The sequence below is a fragment of the Andrena cerasifolii genome, chromosome 16 (assembly GCF_050908995.1).
Source record: "Andrena cerasifolii isolate SP2316 chromosome 16, iyAndCera1_principal, whole genome shotgun sequence".
Lineage (NCBI taxonomy): Eukaryota > Metazoa > Arthropoda > Insecta > Hymenoptera > Andrenidae > Andrena > Andrena cerasifolii.
The window spans coordinates 4,892,252-4,916,051 of NC_135133.1; the positions used below are offsets into that span (position 1 = coordinate 4,892,252).

At 50.2% G+C, this 23,800-nt stretch overlaps 1 protein-coding gene, 1 long non-coding RNA gene and 1 other non-coding gene across 5 annotated transcripts in view; 1 reads left to right on the plus strand and 2 right to left on the minus strand.

Annotated features, from left to right (window-relative positions):
* LOC143377721 (uncharacterized) overlaps positions 1-23,800 on the minus strand; it is an 83,860-nt gene that overhangs the window by 16,620 nt on the left and 43,440 nt on the right. For 2 of the 3 annotated variants that reach the window (XR_013087396.1, XR_013087395.1), the window contains exon 4: positions 4,728-4,876. The exons of the other annotated variant lie outside the window; for it this stretch is intronic. This is a non-coding gene — a long non-coding RNA (uncharacterized LOC143377721). The remainder of the gene's footprint in view (positions 1-4,727; positions 4,877-23,800) is intronic. 3 annotated transcript variants of the gene reach the window in all.
* Positions 1,218-1,366, minus strand: LOC143377991 (U1 spliceosomal RNA). Its single transcript, XR_013087453.1, has one exon. It is a non-coding gene; the product is annotated as a U1 spliceosomal RNA (small nuclear RNA).
* On the plus strand, positions 2,705-4,582 carry LOC143377916 (cilia- and flagella-associated protein 53). The gene is made up of 2 exons (XM_076829724.1): positions 2,705-2,967; positions 3,219-4,582. The coding sequence occupies exons 1-2, from the start codon at positions 2,850-2,852 to the stop codon at positions 4,556-4,558; spliced, it is 1,458 nt and encodes a 485-aa protein (XP_076685839.1). The 5' UTR covers positions 2,705-2,849; the 3' UTR covers positions 4,559-4,582.

Sequence of the window (23,800 nt, forward strand, 5' to 3'; positions counted from 1 at the left end):
GATGTCTCCGCTGTGGTTGGCTCGTAGCGTCGACTTTTCGAGCGACCCACTTCGAATGACACAAGCGTGGAGAATAGTCTAGGATCCTGAAGATGAACCACGAGTAGACACCTTCGTTCAAGGACAATTGCATTCAACAGTGACCATTCCAGGAAGAGTGGAGATCACCTGCTACATCCCCGTTCGCGTTCGAGTCCCCCCCAACTCGAACCGGCGCGGGGAAAATAGATTGCGTCGGACGCACACGTATCTCTGAAGATGCTTTGTAAAAACCCATGCCACGTCGCATCCAACCGAGAGCAACTTACAGCGTACAAGTCGATCGATCGATCGCGAGACCTCCGTATCGCGCGCGACACCGTACCGCATAGCTGTCGGCGATGTGCCGAGCGCGCGCAAGAATGTATAATAAATATGATTTGTATATGAGCAAGCGTATGTACTGCGATTAAAGGTCTGAGAGTTGTTACGAAATGCAAGAGTATCGCGTGGATCTTTGTCTTTCAATGCATCGGTCACAGCCTCCCAGCGACTTCCATTAATACCTCGGGGCTCAGCGCGCGGAGCTTCCTTGCGACAGTGGCTTGCAGCGTATCTCGCGAGCATCCAGCTCGCGATCGTTTGGACCCGGCTCGACTGCGAGCCTCGGCGCGATCGAAGGGCCATTGTCAGAATGCCGCGGATCCATGGCATCTCCGTCGCCCTCGAGACGTTCTCTCCGTTGTCCGAGGAACACTCGGGGGTAAGTTAAGCTGCGCAATAAGAACTGTCAATGTCTCAAGAGAGGATTCCTGGCGACTGTTCGCGGCAGAACTAGGCGACGTTCGTGTACACTCGTCGCTCTCGCGAGGCGTCTCGGGTGTTGCGAGACGGTGCGCCTCTGGGTCGGGACAAAAAGGTCCTCTTCTGCTCTTTCACCGGTCGTCGCCTCTTTCCCTTGACTGCACCGCATACACCGGCAACGGCGGATTTTCTCCGTGGGACACGCCGTTTAAAGAAGACGTCGCGCGGGCGCCTTTTAACGAAATAGGTCACGCGTTTCCTTCAGGTAGTTCGATCACGGCTACAGAAAGAAACGCCTGGCGTCAACCACGTTCCTGACGATATTCCCATTCACCGCCGTCGCTGTATCTCCAGTCGTTGCCCGTTGCCGAGGGTGTGCTTGAATCGGCGGCGCTCAGTTAGCCGCAGATTTCTGGTTGGACGATCTTATGCGAGTGGGGTCTGCGTTCCCGCGAGACCCCACACTAACAAAAATTAAACGCACAAATACTCTCGTTAGGAGTACTTACAGGCTTCAGCGCGTGGCCTCTCGCCTGGGGGAACCACCTCGTTGATCATGGTATCCCCCGCGCCAGGTTAGTATGAAGCGGTCCGGATTTCGGGCCCAGCCATTAGTCCTTTCGCTGGCAGTTTCACCTTCGAGAAACTCTGAGAATCCAGACTCCATCCATCGGGTAATAGAGGGAACTATCGCGATAGTTGAACGACGAGTCGCCGATTGATCGTTCAATTCACTCGCTAAGCGGCCGACTTCTCTCGCAACTGCTGCGCACGGCTTCGCTCGCGCGGCTAAATTTCTGTTCGAGAAACGCGAAGACAGAGAGACTCGGGCCTGCTTTCTGAGAATCGTAGGAGGAGAAGGAACGGGCCGGGTGTTGAAAATTCTTGATCGGGAGATCTGACATCGAGGAGGTTTTTGCGAAAGAATCACTGCCCATTGAACGAAATCAGAGATAGCGAAGGGAATCGGGGAAGGAGAAACTCTTCGCATCTCTGTGTGCCTCGAAACGGTGTCTGGCTTTAGAGAGTGGAGGGGGCCGGGGCTGGAGGATAATTTTCGACTGGGACGCATGCAATCGCTCCGTCTTCCGGCTCCGCGAAATTTCCTCCCTAAATCGGGGATATTGTGAGCTTGATTACTTCGATATAGATATTGCGTTACAGCCGTGCCCGGGGGGCGTGTAATCGAACTACGCCGAGTCTCGTAAACTCGATGAACTTGAAAGACGAGCCACCTCGTCGAAGTCCCGAAGTTCTAGCCGCCCGCGCAATGTTAGCACTTTGCCGTCGAGTTACCCCTTGCTCTTGCCTCTGATCCTCACGATTTCGGCAGGTTTCTGCTGGGTATAATTACTTTCCTGACGCGGAAACGTGCCTCGGGTGTTCCGGCTTTCCTGTTTCTTGCATTGCAATAATACCTCGAACCCCATTTTTCATTATACCCTCGTGGAAAACGAAGGTAACGGTTTCAAAGTATCTCCCAGCGTTTTTTCCATCGCAGCGTATGATCTAATAACGTCGTCGAGTGGCAGCGCGATTTTAAGCCTTTCCAAAAACCCCCAATTCCGCCGTGGTTCGTGACCAATCCAGAAAACTGCCCCGGAAACCCATTAATTTACACCGACGATCCAATTACGATACGAGCGCGACGGTCCTTTCAAGCACAATTCACCGCCTTGAAGCGCGTCCTGGCGCGCGCCAGTCACGTTCCACGGCATTGAGCAACATCCAAGTGTATAATACATTCGATTCGCTGCCGACTACCACAGCCGCGCGGCTGAGAATGTCCCAACATCGCGGCGTCGGTGCGCGGTGCCGTCCGTTACGCCGGCACAAAAATTATCATTACATCGTACAATATGGAGAGGTGTTTGTTAGCCAGTCCAACAGAAGCGTAACTAGACAGCCGGTGCAAATCATCCTCGACTCCACCCAGCCGCCCCCTCGCTCAAATATTAATTCAATAGGGCCGTGGATCGTCATAGTAACCGTAAACAGCGATTCAAAGCTTGACTCGGCCAAGAGCACGAGGTTATCAACCCTTCCGCGGCGCATTTCCCAGAGACATGAGTCTTCCTCTGTGGACCAGGAGGGAGGACGAGCAGCTGTGGAAAACTTGGGAGTTTACCAAGCATACTGACAGGAGGATCAGGAGGAAGAGAGTCTGGCAGCGTGTTCAGCAAGGTACTGACGAGGATACCGTGCGTTTGTAACATGGCGTTATGTAAGTGGTGGTGACGTTTAGGTGAAGCCTTTGGGCTTTCATCGGGGTGGAGAATGATTCAGGGTTGTCTAATTAGCTACTGGCCACCGGAATTTTGCGATGTCTGATAAATGCCTTTATGCAGTTTCAATTGCATCTTTGCTGCTATCAGATTTCATACGAAGTTGCATCGCAAGATTCTCTATTGAGACTGACAGCTGATCCTCTTCAGGAAGGGCAGCCTACGAGGAGACAGTGAACGCGCGTCGAGAAAAGCTGCGAGAGGTTTTGCTGCGAGAAGAAATGAGCCTAACTCGCGAGGTGGTGGAGCAGGTCCAGCACGGTGATGATGCCAGAATGGACGAGATGCGCGAAAGAAACAAGGAACTACGAAGGCACCAGGAGGAGCAGCGTTTGGAGGTGGTGGCCGCAAAGAGGATGCAGCAGTACCTAACTCAGTGTCCAGATATACGAGCGAAGCTAGTGAAGAAATCATTGATGGAGGCGAAACTGAGCAATCTAGCTCAGATGGCGGATAACGAAGCAATAAGGCGAGGGGAGAAGGCGCTGGATAAATTATGGCAGGAGGTGATGTCCAAGGAACTGGAGGCTGAGGATGAAAAGGAGAGGGAGAAGGAGAGGAAACGTTGCCTACTTCGGCAGGAGGCGATAGCGGATCTAGCGATGCAGATGGCTGAGAAGCTAGCCCTCGAGGAGCAGAAGAAGCAGGAGCTGAGGGAGGACAGGGAAGCCTTGGCGCGTCTCTGGGAGACGGTGCGCCAAGAGGAGCTGAAGAACCTGGAGAAGGAGCGACAGAACAGGAAGAATCTGAAGAAGGACCTGCAGGAGCAGGTACTGAATGCCAATAGGCGATTGGCCGAGCAAGCTCAGAAGGAAATAGAAATGGACAGGTTGCGACAGACCCTTGCTGCGGAGGAACTAGCCAAGCAGGAGAGCGGCATCAGAGAGACCAGCGCAGCATTGCGTCAGGAGCTTCTGGCCTACTTGCAGTACCTGGAGAACATCAGGAAAGAGGAGGCTAGAAGAGAGCTCGAGGTGGACCGCATAGTGGAGCAGTCGCTGAAGGACGCCAATGCCAGGCGCGACCTTGCGAGGAAGAAGGCCAAGGAGGCCAGGCAGAGCAGTCTTCAGGCGGTTATTCGAGGTCGCGAGGAGCAGCTGAGGATCAAGTGTGAAAAGGAAAAAGAGGAGCTTGAACAACGTAGACTAGAAAACGTGGCCTTCGACAGGGAGATGGAGCTGGAGGCCAAGCTGACTGCTTTAGCCAAGGAGGAGGCGAAGAACAGAATGCTTTGTTACAGGAAAGAACTGGAGGATCAGCGGAAGCGCGCAGACGACCTGCGTCAGCGGGAGCTTGAAGAAAATAAGAAGCTGCAACTCGAGGAACTGAAACAACAAGAAGAGTACAAGAAACTCACTGAAAAATTGCTGGAGGCTTCTGAGGACATTACCCCACATCCCTTCAAGATTTTACTGAGGGAGTGTGCTGCTCGATACGCAGCTGAGAAGGAGGGTCACTGTTATTGCCCACCCCCTGTAAGTGTGGAATAGTTTAGGGGTCCATTGAAGGCGCCAGGGAACAGGGACAATTGCTTTCGCGAGATCTGTCGATTTTACTCTTGTTAGACTTTTCTAAGGTTTTATGGAATTAAATAGAGAAATGTAATTTCAAAGAATAAAACACCTTAAAGTGGCAGAAAACTGAGTCTTCCTTTCATACCCGTTTGATAAAGATCTGTGATCCATAGCGGTGATCTATAGCGCAGATGGTACACCCTGCGCCATCTGTGCTCGATAACTGAAGCTTCGTTCACTTCTCTCACCGATAACGTAGGTCTCTGCGCAGTTATCGATCCGCACCATGGTACACTGTGTTGCAAGAGAATATTTACTGCGGTTTTTCGAAAAATTGTTTCGAGTCCACTCGAAATAAACGCACCGCTGGGCAAGATTTATTAACGCTACAATCCCGATGACATATATACCTTCTTGACACGCCGTTTAAAATTCATTTCGGTTGGGGGAAGCTCTCGAAACGAAATATGAAAAATAAATACAAACAGTTTTCGCGCATTGATTTACCGCGTGAAATTCGTTGTAAATTTTATTGAATTATTACTACGACGAGGTAGAATCTCGTGGGGAATAATTTCGTCATCGGAACACGCGCGTTACAATAAAATAATCACGAAAATAATCAGAAGTATTCTCTATTTACGGATTTCACTTGAGAGTCGCCAGTTTCTTCCTGCTCTCTTTCATGGGCGTTTACAGCGCCGTTACACTCGAGTCTCCTGCACCTCCTGCGCGCAATCCCTTTGAAATCCACGGCGGACCAGTCCGACGTGGAAATTGACAGTCGGACTGGATTGAATACCATAACTTGCCCCGCGGTAATGGAGCCCGTAAATTACATCCTCCCGTTCGATTATTGAAAAACGCGCGACGGAAAGGGATTTATTAGCGCGCGGCGAAAAATGATTAAACCATTCAATGCATTTAATTTAGCAGTGAAAGGGCTAGAATTCAAAATACACCCAGCTCGAGCCCCAGCGCGTTCCACGATTCCACGCGATGTGCCTGCAAAAGCATAGCAGCGTCCTCAGCGAAGAGGAAGAAATTGAAGGTAGATGGGGTTGCAGGTGGCAGGGGGCTGCTTCGAAGTCAAATCTGTTTAACGGAGAATTTGAAGTATGAATACGGATCAGAGTTCGCAGAGCGGCGCGATAAAGTCGTGGGTGTTGCCGCGGTATTCCTATATCCGCGGTACTCCCTGTCTTGCCCGATTATGCTTGTCTGTTCCTGGGCGAAGGCTGATGTGCGTACGCGAGGCACGTTTACCTCGCGCCTCCAGCCGCGATTCACCCAGTCACGGTTATCTTTATAACGATGGAAAAACTTTATCGCCCCACCCTCCACTTTCGTTAGGCCGGGACGATCCCTTTTATCGCCCACCACTTTCCACCCCTTCCCAATCACCCTTTTTTCTCCCTCATGTCCTGCCCTTCCTTTTTCTTCCTTCCAAAGTCTCCGCCCTCCTTTCATCTTTCCCTTCCCCCGCTCTGCTGCTCGCAGCAAGGTACACTGATTAATCGATTACTCCGGCGTGACTAGTTGCCGAGGGTGTACCTTGAATTCGAAAGGAATAGTTCCGCTCGCGTGGCATCGGAGCCTTGTCTAACGGATGGTCATCCTGCTCGGCCGCGTCTCACTCCAGGTTTCCTCGGTGTTCCGACGCGTGTATCTGGATTTGATCCCATTAAAGGGTGTAACTTCCGTTGCTGGCGACCGCGACACTACGCGTCCGGATGTCTTACTGCAATTTAATGACGTAAGACCGGCTCGTTGATGTAGGATAGAAAGTCTTAGTTAATTTTGTTATAATAATAACCTATATGTTACACTACAAAAAAAAACATTACATCTAAACGGGATGGTTAGTTGTTGGGTGTTCGAACGAGACTACCCATACCCGCTTCCTACAAACCTTCATAAGATCCTTTCGGTGGAGGGGTAACAGAGTCGGTGGAGAAAATAAACTTGTTGCTTATTGGGCGGATTGAATTCGATCGGTACTATTGGTGAGTTGGAAAAAAAGCAGGGATGAAAACGAGTGACCGCCTACAAGTCACAGCGGACACTCTCCAGATCGAAAAAACCTAACCGCTCACCCTTGCACTTTTCACGGTCAGCGGGAGGTTCCGGGGCGCGCGCCGGTAATAAACTCATAAAGTCCTTAGACCTTGGAAACATTAATCGACGCGCGTTACGAAAAGTAGCACATTTCAATCTATCACGAGAAGAAGCACGTTTCAATGTTTCTGACGATAACAAGCATGTTTCGAATATACCACGAGAACGAGCACGATTTACGTTTCGCCACGAGCAGTAGCACATTTCAAACGCTGCAGCGAAAAATAGCACGTTTTATTTGTTTTCCGAACAGAAGCATATTTCAGTTTCCAAACAGTTCACAGTCGACGTTGATCTTCTGTGGCTGACAGTTGCCTGTATTGGCGTTTATTGCCCATTTAGTGGAAAAGAAAGTAGTGCAGGAGGAAGCTAATTTTGAAATTTCGTTAATATGGGGTAAAGCTTGGAATTTAAAGTCTGTTGACCCTGCGAGTTTATTATCCGGCTTCGAGGAAGAAGTCTTAAAATGTAATTGTAAGCACGATTTAAAATATGTTTGTTACGCAGATGGTAAGTGTACTCGGTGCAGAAACGCAGCAGCAACGATCGTGGCTGGAAGAATGCCGGGTATCAAATCTCGTCCGCCCGGAAAAGGACAACGCGAATCGATCGGGTGCCCCCCCGATCATTATCGGCTGCCTCGATCTGATGGCTGCGCCCCTAACGAGCCACTCGTTGCGATAGGGGTTAAACGGGGGCCAAGCGTTTCGAAGGGACTCGATTCAAAGCTATCGCGGCGCGAGCGTGTGTGCATCGGTCGGCGTGCTGGTGATTGATCGAACGACGACGAGGCATTGCGGTTTGTCTCGGGGTCCCGGGGCTCGCCCCGGAGGTTAGGGGTTGCAGTTGTCGCGGCCTGCGATCGCTTTGAGCCCCGCGAGCGGCCTCGCCGGTGGCCCGAGCGAGCCGCGTCCTTTTTCTCTTTCTGCTCGCCGGGGAATCGTCTCGCTCGGCTGCCTCGAGGCAGCTGCACCTGCACGCGTATGCACTTCTCAGCCAGACACTGTCCTCGGGGGCGAGGAGAGGAGGTCGGGGTGGAGACGAGTCTGCGACGAGGACAAAGGAGAATAAAGGGGAGGCTAACGGCTGAACCGGGCGTGGATGTGGGAAATGAAAGAAACAGAACTGTAATAAGAGACGGGGCGAGCAGGGAGCGGAAAGGGTGGAACGCAGCGTGTGTGGCAAAAGAGGTGGCGAAGATCGAAGAGACGAAGCTCGATTGCGGATGCGACGAGGAGGTGAAACGAATGAGAGGTTCCGGGCGAAAACACAGAGAGCGATGGTTAACGAGGGGTAGGGGGTAGGGGTCGAACGAGAGAAAGAAAGAGGCGGCCGCGTAAAGGAAGGGGTAAAGACCGAGGCGGCGAGGAACGCAGTGGAAGAAGAGAAAAGATGGGGGAGGGATTGCGGACTAGCAGGAGCGAATGGACTTTGCCTCTGGGGATGTTCTTTTGACAGTCATGTCGCTGTCGTCTCCTAAGGTCCCCCGGCGGCGTTGCATTAATCTTCTTCTTCCGACCCCGCCTTATTGAAAATTCTACAGAGCGCTTCACAGTTTTTGCCACCGACCCGCCCTTTGTACCCCGCCAGCCCTCCACGCACACCCCCGTCGCTCCGTCGGGACGCGCGTCACCTACGAATCCACCTGCGAGAGTCGATCGTCGCGGCTTCCGTCTCGTTCCGTTTCGTTCCGGTGCATGTCCCTTTGGGCGGCGGTATCCCAGCGAACGGGTGGCGAGCATTCGAAGCAGAAATTCAGAGTCGACGGTGTTTCGAAGCAAGCCCCCGGTATCCGAGGATCGAGACCGTAAAGAGGGGGTTGAAACGAGCCCGCCCGTGCAAAGAGGATGAGCGCGGAATTTTTATTAGACACCGCTTGCTTATTTCCTGCTTATCGCTGATCAACTCCGACGGGAGGGTAGCATTCGTATCGCGTTTGCACAGCGATTTTCCGCCAAAAATTCCCACCGATTAAATCCCCCGAAACAACCCTTGACTGGCTTGAATCGCGAGGTGCAGTCGCGGTCAATGTTGACGTTTACTCTCTCGGCACACGGCATCCGGGCAGAATGGGCGAATTAAAAATAGCAAACAAACGGGAAACAAGTCGGCCGTGAAGAGAGGGGTGGTGGCTCGGTAACGCTGGGCAAGCCCCGAAACTCGCGATGGGGATGTTAATTAAGGGTGTGTAACGCTCGACGCCGTGATAATAGGCCGCGGTGGTTGACATTTTTCCTCTTACCGTTGTTAGGGCCGTCGACAGGGCACATAGCTGCGAACAAAGCTCGGGGCGAAGTCAACGACCAAACCAACAGGAAAAACAGTGTCGAGAGGGAGCGGCTGCGGCGCTGGCGACCACCCCCATCTCTAGGCTTCTGCCAATGACGGTTCAACAATTGCCGATGGAATTTTTCTATTAATAATCGTGGTAGAAAGTCCTCCAATGATCCGTCCGCTAAGAAACTATGTGTACAGCAGAGTGGTCCTTTCTTCCAGCGAGCGATTCCCGCGATTCGCTGATTGCCAAGCGCGTATTTATTTATGGAGATCTGGACGGAGTTGAGGGTGCATTAGCGCGAGGAACTCAGCGTGCCCCGGCTACTTGGAATTATTCCGCAGGCGTGAAATCGCCGTGGCAGCGTTCATATTCGAGGGCAAGCGATGCATCGTGACGCGCGCGGAATCCTCGGCGAGCCAACACGCCTCGTCGAATTAGAAGCGGAGATTGCGAGGTACGCGGGAAACTCCGTGTCACGGCTGCTTCGCTAACGATCGTTATCGTAATAACTTGCCGTCGGGCGGGCGACTTTTTCCGCGGTTAATTAATCGATCGACGGAAATGGCACACTTGGAAACGACGCGCGACAGCGTTTCCTTTTTAACGGGGGTAATTACGCGCTGCTAGCGACGCCGAGGCACGTTGTCGCTGCACCTGAAGTTGACTGAAATTAAAATGTTCCAGCATTTATATCGCGATACGTTTGTCATCGACTTAACTTTGATCGAAATGAGAATTCGCAGTTCCATAATCGAGCACTGGCGGGGGGTGTCGGTATATCGATAAAGTGTCAGTTTAAGGGAGAAATCGCCAGCCGTCCGGGTTTGTTTCTGGAAATTAGCTTTCCTCTTCGAGAGGTCGTGGCTCCCTCCTTGCTTCGCAATTCTGGGTTACCTTCGTTTTCCTGAAATTCTCTTGGATTTCGCTGTCCCACCGTGGAGCACAATTCGGAGAAATTCTCGTGGGATTTTCGAGCCGAGGGGAAAGCTTGTTCGCTTTCCTGGGAAATGTTTCATTTCGAAGTAGAAGAAAGGCAGGGGCGGGGGCACGCTGATAGCGTTGTCAAACAACCATATTGCAACCGAAATGGTTGACCAGAGAATCCTAGGGAGCCGTGCACCTTAAGTTGATTTACATCGCTGGCCATCTGCAGATCGGGCAGATTTTTCGCGCTGTGACCGGACCGCTGGTGTAAATCAAGCCGAAAAGCGTTCACCGTGACAAATGTCACTTGTGGTTCGCTTCGTGGTGCAGATTCAACTCGAGGTATTTATCAGAGGACGCGAAGGGAAAAAATGATAGCGGCAAGAGCACGAACTGTACTCGAATCTACAAAAACGAATTAAGGAGGCAGACCACTGTAAAAAATCGGGAAAATCGATTTTTTTATATATACTTTCGGAAAGACATACGTTTCAAGAATGCTCTCTATAAATTTTACGTAGAAATTCATAAAATTCACGGAGATATAGTATTTTCCGTGAAACGGTGTCAAGGTGCGGTTGAACCGAGCGGAACTATGCACGCGTTTTCCTCTGAATGACATTTTTCAACCGCGTTAACAGTATACAGAGAAAACTATACATCCAATTGACACGAGCAAGGATATTTATTGTACCAAAAATCCGTCTCTATTACGTGACGATCAGTTTCTTTTAATTAACGACCTCCTCCTTCTATTGTTTTATCAAGATTTCCTCAACTTTTACCCCCACAAAAGATATTTTTTCAGTGGTCCGCCATTTTGTCATTTTTTGCGATATTGACTTTTCTTGATCGTCACGTAATGGATGTAGGCTTCTAGTTTCTAAATATTTCTGTCTCTTTGAATTCTAATTAACCATATGGCTAGGATACTGTCAACGCCACAGGCACGATTTTGCCGCAACGCACATTTTGACGAAGAGTATACCGGAACCGGATTTATGAATTTGATTGAAAATTTGTTTTCTTACCCTTCAATCTGTACATATTAACAATACTAAGCAATACATTAATTTACTTGCGTTGTTTGGTTGAAAAAATTTCCCGAGGACACCCTTACTTTTCAGACTATTACAGTGGTCTTCCCCTTTAAATCTCTGGAAAAGCAAAGTTCGAAGGTCAGAGACCGCAGCATAATCTTTGAAGAAAAATCAAATACCACGCCCTCCATATTCCACTCCATTCTCCCATCAGACTCCCCCAATTCAGCTACCTGTAGAATTCAAACTTCCAAGAAACAAAATTCAAATTTCCCAGGAAGACATCGCGATATCAGCCACCCCGCCATCTTCCCGAATGATTCTCCGCTTCGTGTCACAGCAGACACTGCGAAGATCGAATTCGATCCCGAGAAAATCAAATTCCAGTCCGCCCTCCCACTCATTAGAATCCATGAAGCACGCGTGGAGTCTGGATCCACCCCCAGCCGAGCTCCGAGCGTTATCAATCAGCCTTATCGATAAGCCTCTCTCTTCTCCTCGCCTCCAGCCCCGGTGTCTGATGGTACGTGCACGAGCCGCGTGCCGCGACGACGCCGCGCGATGCCCGATAAGCGCGTCGCGACGTCGTGACTCGCGGGAAAAGATGGGCAGAGGGTGCGTCGCCTCTCCTCCGAGGGCGGAGTTAATCCAGCGTTAATGCGCCGGGAAATTGGTAACGTTGTTCCAGCCACGGGTGGTCCGGGGAGAGGCACTTTCCTTTTTCACGAGACGTTATTCATCATAAAAAAAAAGCAGCAGGGTGGGAACAGTCGAGTCGCAGTATCGAGGAGGGTGGAGGGATCAGGTCGAACGATTAATTTTGGAAATGGAAGGCCACGGGCAACTCGCCCCCGCCCTGATCGAACAAGGTAAGCAAAAAGGAACAGCGGTGTAATTATTCTTGGCTGAGCCAAATGCAACGTGGCTGAATATTTCAACCCCGGTTACTCTTTGCTTTATTTCCTCCTGGATCTTGCCCGCGATGTCTCGATGGGTTTACCGTGGATTCGGCGGCTGGAAGAAAATCGGTTATCCATGAGTTGTTGCATGGGAATTGGGTGTATTAACCCTCTTTGTGCGCGGCTCGGTAAATCAACCCTTTCCTGTAAGCAGGGTAGGTTGCACTGCGACAGCGGGGTCGTAAAATATGACGGATGTGGCTATTCGATTTTTAGACAGCGGAATTTTCGTTGATAGCCTTGTGTTACTTGTCGTTACGTAGAGCGGTTTTTCAATTTTAAATGCAAGCTCTTCAGATTTATGTGCCCGAGGGGTGTTGCGTGGGGGTGAAATATACTTGAGGCATTAAAAATGATTGCTTCCCAAAAGCAGCGGGCTTTGCAAGAGCAACCTTCGGTGCGACGTGAATTTTCCAATTGAGTTTCAAGCGACGAATTTAGTTTCATTCTGTCTAATGAATACCTTGCTCAAACAAGAGTAGCGAAATGTGGCGATAAAATACTGCGAAAAGAAGTTGGGCACGGAGGGAAATTTTCCGCCGCTTTGTTCCCGTAAATCGTCGATGTGATTTCTACCGGTGGAAACGAAGAGGAACACCGTTGTAATTATTCTGCACCGTGAGAAACGCGGCTGAATATTTTACCTTCTTCTTGCTCTACTTCCGTCTCCCTGCTTTTTTTACCCTAAGCCGTTTCTCGGCTGTTGCCCTAGGTATTGCATCTGAACTTCGACGGCTCGGAGGTGAATATCGACGAGTTGTTGCGCGGAAATTGGATACGTTAACCTTTTTACGCGTGGTTGAGGGAATTTTCTTTCACCGAGAAGACAGCTTGTTTCTTCTCCTCCGTTTTTTTTTTTTGTAATAGAGACGGCGTAGAGCTTTGATCAAGCGTTGCGCAAAAAGCTGTAGAAAGCACCACCGAGCAGCGAGAACGCGGGGATCATAGAAAAAACAGGCACGTCCAACTTCGTCGTTGACGTATCGTCGACGAGATTTTTATCGCTCGAAACAAGCAGACGAGTGACACCGTAATTACACTTTGCGGAACATTTGAATTTTTTTCTGATTCCACTACTTATGGTTTTCATTATTTTCAAGTGGTTTCCTTCCCTCCGTCACTTTAGTACATCATGTATTTCACATGGACCGAAGGCGAGGAGCAATTTCATGGAAATTGGACGTGCTTACCCTTTTGTGCGTGCTGGGATCAATCAATCTCCCCGAGACGATGGCTTGTTTTTCCTCGTGTAAGAATGTTGCGGGGTCTATTGATCAAATATTACGCAAAGAACTTCAAAGAGCGGAAACGATCGAGAGTCGATCGATCGAGAGAAAGGGAGAGAGAGAAAGAGCATCGTGAAAAACAGGGATTTTTCGCTGCTTCATTCTATGAATCGCCGATCGGATTTTTATTACCGTGATTTATTCAGGAATCATTCCAATCTCTATGGCTTCCTTCCCTCCCGCCCTTTTTGCGCCCCGTAAACGCTCCATTTCGCTGAATTAATAGTACAAACCTGGTTCGTTCGTCGTTCGTCACTGGCAGGAAAAAGGCGAGGGGAGTTCGGGAGACGATGAAGCAATCTTTTCAATTAGCGGCGAAAGTATTGCGTGCCTGCATCGCTCCTTAATTAGAGGGAGGGAAAAAAATCACGCCTCGACCGTCGTTAAAGAACCTAACTCCGTGTATCGTGACTGTTCGTGTCTGATTACATCTCGCCGCGCCTCCGCTGACCATTGTGCGGCCAATCAAACATTTCTTACGCGCTTTTAGCGTGTCGACTGCCAATCAAAGCCGCCCATTATCTCCGGCGCCCGGCGTTCCAATCGTGCCACGCCGCCGGACAAATACTCTGGTCAAAGACATAGGTGACTCGGTAAAACCGACGGAGCAGCCACGTTGCAATTAACGTGTCAGGAAGTGCGTTCTGTGGGAGGTGTTCCACGGGTATGGTACAACGTTGGGAAATCCACCGCGTTGTCTCCGGAATATCTTGAGCGATATCCTGTGGGTACAGCGGAAGACTCGTCTATCCTCCTTGAAAACGGGGTCCCGGAGATAATCGCGCGCCTTCGAGCTCCCTTCGAGTTACCCGCGTGAAAACACGCGGGAAAAGGTGATCCGTTGAGGCGTGACAACTTGAGCGCGAGGCGTGAGCGACAGCAGCGAAACTTAAGCCACCCCCGCGCCGTTCTGCAACGAAAATTCGCGGGAGCGTGTCCCGTGGCGCGTGTTTCGGGTGTCGGCTGCGCCCGTAGTCGCGTTCACCCCGCCGAGCGGGCGAAAAGCTCTTCCTTTTTCGAGAGACGTTATTAATCATAACGGGACATGAATCTTGGGATATGTATGGCTCGCTGGGAAGCTGGGGGGGTGAAACGGGTAGTTCGAGGGCCGAGCGAAGGGCGGAAAAGCGAGAAAGAGTAGGGTGGAAGAGGGAGAAGTGGCGCGCGGCGAAACGATCGCTCGCGATAAGTGCAACGCTCGATTTCCGCCTCCCCTCCCCCGGCACCGGAACGTATTGCTTTCCGTCCGACGATTAACAAACGCGGCCTCGAATCGATGGCGATGCAATTTTTCAGCTGCCCATTGGAACAGGAAGGCTTTTGTTTCGACGCTCCCGAGCATTTCCATAATTTATGCCCGGTGCTGCAGCTTGCAGTTTCTGAGATGCGCAATTCTGCGGCGTTCAGTTCGGATTACAGGGGTTGAAAACAGTTATGATATCGGTTTCGGTTCTCGAAACAGTTATGGGAACCGAAATGACCTTGAAACAGTTACGAGTGAAAACGGTTCTGGCCTACATCGGTTCCGCAACGGTTATATATCGGTTATACAGTAAACTCTCGCTATGGGCTCGGCACGCCTCAACCATGCGTAAGCGCCTTTTAAATTATGATTAAAAAATAAATCTGTGAAGAATTAATTGATTCTCAAAAGTAGTTTGAAATAATTTTTTTTTTAAGTTACGTTTAAGTTAAACCCTTATTAATATGGGGTGCCCCGTTAAGTGTCTAAAAATTTAAGCGAAGAATAAATTGTGTATACATACCGAAATTGTTGCAGAGCAACTTCCAACTATACATCGCATTTTCATTCTGTCATCGCACGTTTTAAAATACTTACGAACAATGTCGCATTTCTTTCGGCTCATTATGTCGATACGTTTTTAAATATCACTAATAACTACTATACACTGCGACTAATATTAATTTGACACTTAATTTAAAGTATTACTAACACTAATAGCAATAACTTTCCTAATATGTACAAACTTGTTACTAATTTTATATTAATTATTTTTCTCTTTTCAATACTTAATTTACAGATGCTGTCTTTCATTTCGGCTTTTCCTGCATTGATGGAGTTTTGAAAAGAGAGACACCAGATAGAGAGGCCCAGGGATAAAAAGACTTATAAACAAATCGAATTTCCATTTTAAAAAATGTGACATTGATCGTAAATATTTTGGAACGTACTACGCATACCCGATGCGTAACAGAAAGGATAACATTACTGTTATAAAACCGATATAATATCGGTTCTGCAGAACCGTAACCAAAATCGATATAGCCAGAAATTTCGGTTCCTTATAACAGTTATTTAGAATATCGGTTCTTCATAACTATTTCAGTCAGAACCGATATATAACAGTTCGAGACAGTTATTCCCTGAACCGTTTCAACCCCTGGTTCGGAAGCTCCTCGGCGAATCTGTCAAATGATCGTACAAAAATTGACACCGAGTCAACCCTCGGTGCAATTTTCTTCAACGCACAAACGTGCGCTATTTCCTTTGGCGGCTGATCAGTGATCAAGGGATCCCTTTCACGTTCGAGAACACGAGCGACGCGGGGAACGAAGGCGGGGAGGAAAAGGAATACTGAAAGTTTAAACGGATCTACCGAAATTGCCACATCTATCAGAGTCAGCGGGATCGTTCCTGGAAGGTTTTCAAGCGCACGGTATCAGACACGCGCTAAACAGAAAATTCCACGAGGAAAGGGGGATCTGCATATTTCAGAGGGTGTCTCGGGCAAGACGCGCTGGCCTTTGATTTCTCTAATCTAATGGGAAATCTGCCCGAGGGTCGTGTGTTTGCGGGTGACGGCAAACGAGGGTTCTCGAATTAACCGCCGCTTCGGAGCTCCTTAATTTCGAAACCGTGGCGCCAGGAATTAATGCGACAATTGCGGGAACGTTGTCGTCTTAGCGTTCACACCGCCGACGCGAAAGGCGAACGAGAACGTGGACATCGTCGGCGGAAAAATCGGACGATATCTCGTTACTCTTGACCCCCGCGTTCGCCGGAGGATCTCCGTGGAAAGCGGGGGAGAACATTCAGCGGCGGTTACACCGTTGAGACATTAATCCCTGTCGTCGGCTACGTGATGCCGCCCCCGGCTATTACCCACCTCGCGACTCCTCGAACGGAGAAAAAACGCGTTATGAAAAAATGCGTTTAACCCTGCAGAAGTCGCGGAGTTTGGAACATTGTACATATTTAAATGGATCGATGGAAGAGGATCGATCCCCGCTGCCCCTCTGTTCGCTTTCAGTTCTCGTCACTGGAAGAATCGCAACAGGATCGCGCGAGGGTAGCCTCTTCCCGATATGGCACGGTAATAACGGTGTGACGCGATAAAAAGAGAGAAGCCGGATTGAGCAATCGCGAGTGCTCGGCAATCAAGCCAACAGTCATAGCTGCCGGCTGGAATCGTGGCTGCTCGATAATGTTATCGATCCGCGATTCGTGGTCGCGTCGGGATGCGTCGGGATGCGTGCATGCGGAAGCGCGCACGCATCGATGCGCGATTCGTGATTGCACGCATATGCCGGGCGACGACTCGGCGACCTCGGCGACCCCGACGGTTTCGACGGTTCGACGGTTCGCCTCGAACAAGGCAAATGGTAATTCGAGGTTTCGCCGAGCCGAGCCCCCACAGAGGTGGCGACATTTAAATTCAATTAAAAATAAAAGGGTTGCGCGCCAGCCACTCGAGCACGCGGCCGAGGGCGAGGCGAACCGGAGAAATCAAAGGAGCCGCGTTTCCCCTGGAAGCAACAATAAAACCGCGGGGCAGGGGGCGGCGGCTGGGGTCCTTTTCGAGCAGCGAGGGGTGCACCACCACCGCCCCGCGCTGTTTAATGTTTTATGCCCGTATATATCCGCGTCCAACTTCAGACGGAGGGAACACTCCATCCTGCACGATGTTATATTTATCACTCGGCCCCCAGCCCTTCTCCCTGTTATCGGTTAAATGGTTATTAAACGAATCGCTCTCCAACGACCGCGCTTTCGACGCGCCCCCTCTCGCAGAGGGGACGTATATCTTCGCGCTATTTCGCTGTCTTTCGCGAGGTCTTCCTAATTCGCGATGGGTGTTTTCGATTAGCGGAAGATTGGGGTTGTGGTTGGATAAAGTGACTGGAGGTACTCTCGTGTGAATTGGTGGAGAATGGTTTGTAGATAACATCCCTTTCGTCGTGTATGAAATCATGACTCTGGGGAGAATTCTATTCGATGCTGTGCTTGACACTTTTCGGCTTTCTCGAAGAATGGATCGGTTGCGGAGTGCCCACGAGGTGGCCAGCGGGTCACCAGCTCTGACTTTTATCATTTGTCAGGAAGTGCAAGCTTCAGCATTCGAGGAAAGTGACCTCCTGACGTGATCTCTGAGGTAAATTAAAGGAGTTCATCAAATGTTCGAATATAATACGTAGTACGTAACTAGGGGAGACCGGGGCTGTTTGTCTCAAGGGGTAGGTTGACTAATTGTTAATAACTTTGCACCGACATATGCTCTACTGCGGAAATATTTACTGTAGAAAGAAATCACTTCTACTATGCCGTGCATTTATGCCCGAACCCGCGATCGCACGTTTTTAACAGTTATCAGCGTTTGTCAAAAAATTGACTGCGTAGTCAAGTTGAAAATTTTTTCAGTTTATTATTAAAATATGAAAGAAAGAAATTAATATTTTATAATGAAACAACTCTTGTGGCATTGTGTTATTTTATTACCACTGAGATATGTTACTAATAACATTTTCTTAATTGATTGTACCTATAGTCAACCTACCCCATACTGTAAGTCAACCAACCCCGATCGTCACATTGAGTCAACCTTAACAATTCAATCAGATAGCCAAACGGATGCCCTATCAAATATACTAATCGGTTTAATGATATTTCGTCCACATACTTCATGAAAAATCCAAAACTGAAAAACTGGCCTACCAGCCCCGGTCTCCCCTATATTACGATCTAAGAATCCACGATTTGCCCGCATCGCCACAAAAATCCGCCGTTGCATCGCTGAAGGGTGGTATTTCGATCAGCCGCAGCAAAGTGGAGGAGAATCTTGACCAGATTCCAAATATCGCGCGTTACTGCGCAAAATTGATTTTACAATCTTGCGGTTCTCATTACTGCGAAGCTGCAGAGCTTCTATTGAATCGTTAGAGCCACCCTCTGGTACCGATCCGCCCCTGTCCCTAATGCAAAACCGATTACGAAATGTGGCGCAGGAATAAGGAATGCAATTGCATCCAATATCGAAGCGCTGCATCGTGCGCTGATGGCCACGGCAGAACGTCATAAAAAAATAGCAATACTGATCAGTGACCCATCGGTGATTACTGTTTAAAATATGGTGAATCAGAGACGATTGCTACACGGCGGAGGACACAGTCTTGGATGCGGACGAATCGATTTTCCTTTCGGCCGAAATAAATTCGCGGTTAACGTTTGTGCCCGTTGCTCCAGACGAGGGTCTCAGCCCCTGCCAGCAGCCAACGGGGGTCTCTCGTTGGCCCGACATTCTATTTACTCTGGAGACGCCGATATTATGCAATCGGCGACGGCCTCGTGTCTTGGCGAGCCCGTCGAGGACCGCCCCGACGTGTTTTTCCATGCTTATTTATTCGTTGCTTAACCCCTTCGACGGACCGATTTGAATTCGTGTTTTTCCTGCGGATCTGCAGTCGCTGGTTAACCGTCCAACGATTAAATTCCTATTACTCTGTTTTGTTAACGAGCCTGGTGCTATTTTCCAACGATATTTGACGTTCCAGGCGATTGAATAATTTTTACATTCTCCGATTTGCGTGGTTGGAGCTTATTCGTCGACCTAGCTCCATGGTAAGCACCGAATCCCATTCCCCCATGTTCTGACCTAACCCAGCCCCACGATTGTCCATCATCATCAGACTACATGCTCGCTCGTGTCCATCTTCCTCCGTTCCACGGCTGACCCTCCATCCATCAAAGCCGCGTATCCCAGTCCACAATTTTCACCATCACGGAACAATCATTATCCCTCCGCAACACGACCCTCCTCGCCCGCGCCGCCACGGAATAGAAGAAACACTGGAGTCGCTGCCCAGCGCTCGGGCGCAGAGAACGCGATACCGCATTCTTGTCCCCGGATTGAAATTCAAGGAGAGACGCCGGCAACCGATCCCGCTGTCTAAATTTCCGGTCCAGCGGGCTGGGAACGCGGCAACGAATCGTCAAACGCGGGAAGAGGCAACGCCGGGGACGCGTGGGTGTTTCACCGGTGAACTTTTCCTGCTCTATGGAAATAGAGAAAGGATGTTCCTCGGTGGCGGAACGCGCTATCTCCACGCCCGCTCCCTTTCTTTCTGCCGCGTGAGTTATAGAAACGGTTTGCGGTATCGTTCCGCCGCGCCGTTGCATAGACGTACCCCTCTATATATTCGGGCAATATTGCACCGATATTGCATCCTGTCCCGCGCGAGCTACGAACCCCATCGCCCTCCCGGGTTTCGCCCTCTTCTTCCCCATAGCCCGTGATGACTCGCCCTAAAGGCCACTCCCAGAGCGAAGCTCGATCGAGCAACTTACGGTTATTTTCCTACCCCCCGTCGAAATCCTCTTGCTGATCTTTCGTTCATAAATACGATTCTCCTCGCGCTAGCTATATACCGTGTAGCTTCGAGCTAATCTTTCCACCTCCCTTTTCTCCGTAGAATGTTTTAAATCCTCCGGATTCCACCGGAGGATATCCTAGCCCACATTTATTCCACCGCTTCGCTACAAGAAACAGAGACCTACCCTCGTCACAGCCATCCTCCGCAGCCACCTTCCATCAACCAATCCCCCCCGAACGAGGAATCGATCCGTGGGATCCAAGGGATCGGTTTCTTACCCGCTCGACTCGCCCATCCCGCCGTCTAGGTACTTCTTAAACATTCCATCGACCCGGCGAAAACGCATAACGCTAATTACCCCGATTAAGTCTTTAATTAAGCCGGGGAACGCATTCCGGGAGTTCCATCTTTCAGCCCCCGCGGGCGGATTCCTCGCTCCGGGAGCCTGGACCTCGAGGGAATAGCGGCGATTAAGATATCCGACGTATCCGTCGAAGAAAGAACTTAATTCTTGCCGATCCGTGGCGGGCTTCGACGAGCGCTGGCCGCGGCTCCTACGACGAGGGATCGCGGCAACGAGGACGAGGAGCAATCCGCCCTGCACGTCGAGGGACACCTTAATTACCCGGTCGATCCGGACCAACGGGGGGGGGATTTGGGTTATCTTATCCGGGCTGAGTCAGTATCGGGGCCGATGTTCTCTTCGCCGGCGTTATTAGCATAACATAAGATGAGGTTCGAGGCGGGCTGCGTGGGCGGCGCGCGGACCCTCGCGACGACAAGCGGACCGGAGAGATCAGGACAGCAAAGGTGGAGTCGGCGACGTTGCCACGGATCAAGCCGATATCGCGCCGGCGTCTTCCGATTAGACCTGCTCGAGCTCTCGAAACGAGCCACCAAGGGGAACTGCCGACGAGTGCTGCAGCCGAGTCGAGCGATTATTGATATCGCTGCGACCATCGTTCGGGGTGTAACAGTATTTCGAAAGTGGACGACGATCGCTGTAGCTACGCGTCGATTCCCTGGAGGCCAGCTGTATCGCTTCAGACTCCATTGATTATGGGATACAGAGTATATGTACAGAGTAAACAGAGTACACAGAGCGCTCTGGAGTGAGTAGGAGACTCTTCTTGGAGAAATGAATCGACAACGTGGAATGGTGTTTCCGTGCACGGAGACCCTTCGGTTTTGCGGAAATTGATTTGGGAAATGGCATCGCTTCCCGATCTGAAAAGTTTCGAGTGCCCTTAGGGCGTACGGTCGGAGGGAACGAGATCATCGGAAGAACAGCGGAGTTCCACCGTACGGTTTAATACGGGACCCATATACGCACCGACGATCGTCGGTCCACGTCGTTACCGGTTGCTTGAATAATGCATGCCGCATATATTGAAAGCGAAGCAGGATTAAAGCGACATCGGGGACCCGGCCACGGCCCCGTTCGACTCGACAATCGTATCGAAACATAGGCCTCGATACCGCTTGGACCCATAATCGAGCACCACACGTAGGATGCACGAGCACTTGAAATATTCCACTCCATTGCTATACCATCGTACAATGCGTTTGAATAACTTTTGCCCTTAATCCTCTAAAGTACTCAAGTTACACTGTTAACATCACCCAGAATCCCTCTCCATCTTCCTCTCCTCCTCCTAAGAAGATCTCTGAAAGCGCGCAGCGTCCTTCTTCCCCGTTTCTAGAATCGTCCTGAAGCGTTGGACGAACTCCCCTCAGGTCCAAAGGGTAATAGAATCCCGAGGCGGAGCATTCGGAGCGGGACACGATAATTTTCCAAAGAGGAACATTCCCCGCCGCGCAGATAGCGAGATGTTCGATCTCTCGGTCGCGCATCGACGGGCACGAAGTTGCGAGTTGGACCGCGAACGAGTTAAGGCTCCACGAGGCCGATAAGGGGTTCGTGGGAGCGGAGTCAGTTCGTCAGTTTTCCTGGGATCGTGTTTGCGCGGTTGGCCAGATAAGAAGAAACCGGAGTTTGATCGCGCGAGCAATGACGATAAGCGCGAAATGCAAGCGGAGTCAGAATATGTGGCCAAAGGCTCGCGATTTGACAAGGGGTCCTGCGAGGATACATGCTTCGCCAATTACGTTTCTTCCATGCCGAAATTCAAAAGGAACCGCGGCTTAGAGAGCCTTTGATGCTCGGCGCTGCGTTCGCAACGGCTGTTTAATTTTATGTTCCTTCACTTATTCTTCTAATCTTCTAATTCACGAAATCTAATTTTATGTTCCTTCACTTATTCTTCTAATCTTCTACTTCACGAAATCTTCTATGGGTAGTAGTAGCGATATGGTATTCGCTACTGCTTGTCTTCCAAACAAAGAATGATTCGAAGAAGGCGAACCAGGGGAATTGAAGAGATCCTTGGGGAATCTTGGAAGACTCTTCAGTCAAGGTATCTCCGAGAGTCTCTGCAACAGAGTGATTCGAGACGTGGCCCACTACGAAACGTAGGAGGATAAGAATTATCCTGTAAGAAGACTTAAGTAACACGACACAGCACTTGGTCTGTAACACCAGAGTGATATCGGCATCTTAGGTATCTTAATTCGCACGATTCGAGGTAGATAGTTTCCGCGAAGGAAATCGGGACACGAGGGAACCCAAGCCCAACTACGTCCATGCTATGCAAACTAGAAACTCGAGCAGGGATTCTTTGCGCGGAAAAAGTCGCTGGTTACCCGAGGCACAGTCGCTCGAACGGAACACACCGTGTACGGTACAATACAATGATCGTTTTCCAATTCGTTTGCGAGCTGGATCACGGCTGGCCGCATCTTTTTAGTCGGGTGCTCGAAACCGCGCGCGATACCGAGTCGGTCAGCGGTGGTATTCACGCGCGATTAAAATCACCGAATGGCAGAATTTCGGATCGGGGATCAAGTTCACGCGCCGCTCGTCGAAATAACTGATTCGCGATCGACACGTTTGAAATCGAAACAACCCGTGAGGATTTCGAGGCGACTGTACAGTCCCGTAGCCTCTTCGTGCCCTGCCATCCCTCTGGCCATGAATAAATCCGGCGGTCTCCTTGAATAAAGAAGCAACGACGTCGAAGCGTTGCCCCTTCGCGGTTATTACTACTCGAACGCGGAAATCCGGCTTTAACGTTCACGTTGGATGCTAATAAAACGGCAGCCCTGCTCCGTTTCATTTACGAAATGGCCTCGAATGAAACGTGCCCTAGCCGTCTGCCACGCACGACAGAGCTTCCGCCAACTGTAGGTACCTACGGTGTGTATCGTTTTCGCGTAGTTAAATCCGAGCCCTCCCCTATCCGGGAGTGCGCTCATCAGATGGCAATTTTCCAATTCATTTGCTAGGGTCGCAGGGTTGATTACGCGGCAGGAAAACGGCAACACGCGAGTGGCGAACGTTTCAATCCTCGGCCCCCTGTCACTGGCCGAGCGATAATCGTCACCCAGGATGGTATCTAATGCTCGATCCTGTCAATTAAGAAAATGTAATAAAGAAACACACAGAGAACTGATTGATAAGACCCGACAACTTCCGCGGCCCAACAACAACCCCCTCGCGTTAATTTCGTTGAAAGAGGCCAGGTGGAAGGGCGCGACATCGGAACAGGGCCCGAATAAAATTATTTACCGCTACCTGACCAAAGGGGAACGCCAAGATCTCTAGTCGCTGTCGCGCGTCAACTCCGCCGATCATTATGATCCATCACGCGGCCGGAACACGTGGCCGCCGTATCGCGTCAAATTCGTTTATTATTATCGTGCGTCCAGCGACGCGAAAAAACACGGCAGCCGCGGGGGAAAGGGGATGCCAACGACACGTCGCGGCCCTGATGAGAAACGGATAAATATCCAGCGATTCGGGGTCATTATGGCGAGTCCAGTTAGCGCCTAATTGCCCTGTCGAAGCGGTCGTCTGAATTCTGAGATTTCAGTATCTCATGCGTGCTTGACTGAATTCAATTATTCAGTCTTCGGTTTAAAGATACTGGAAATATTATTCCGTG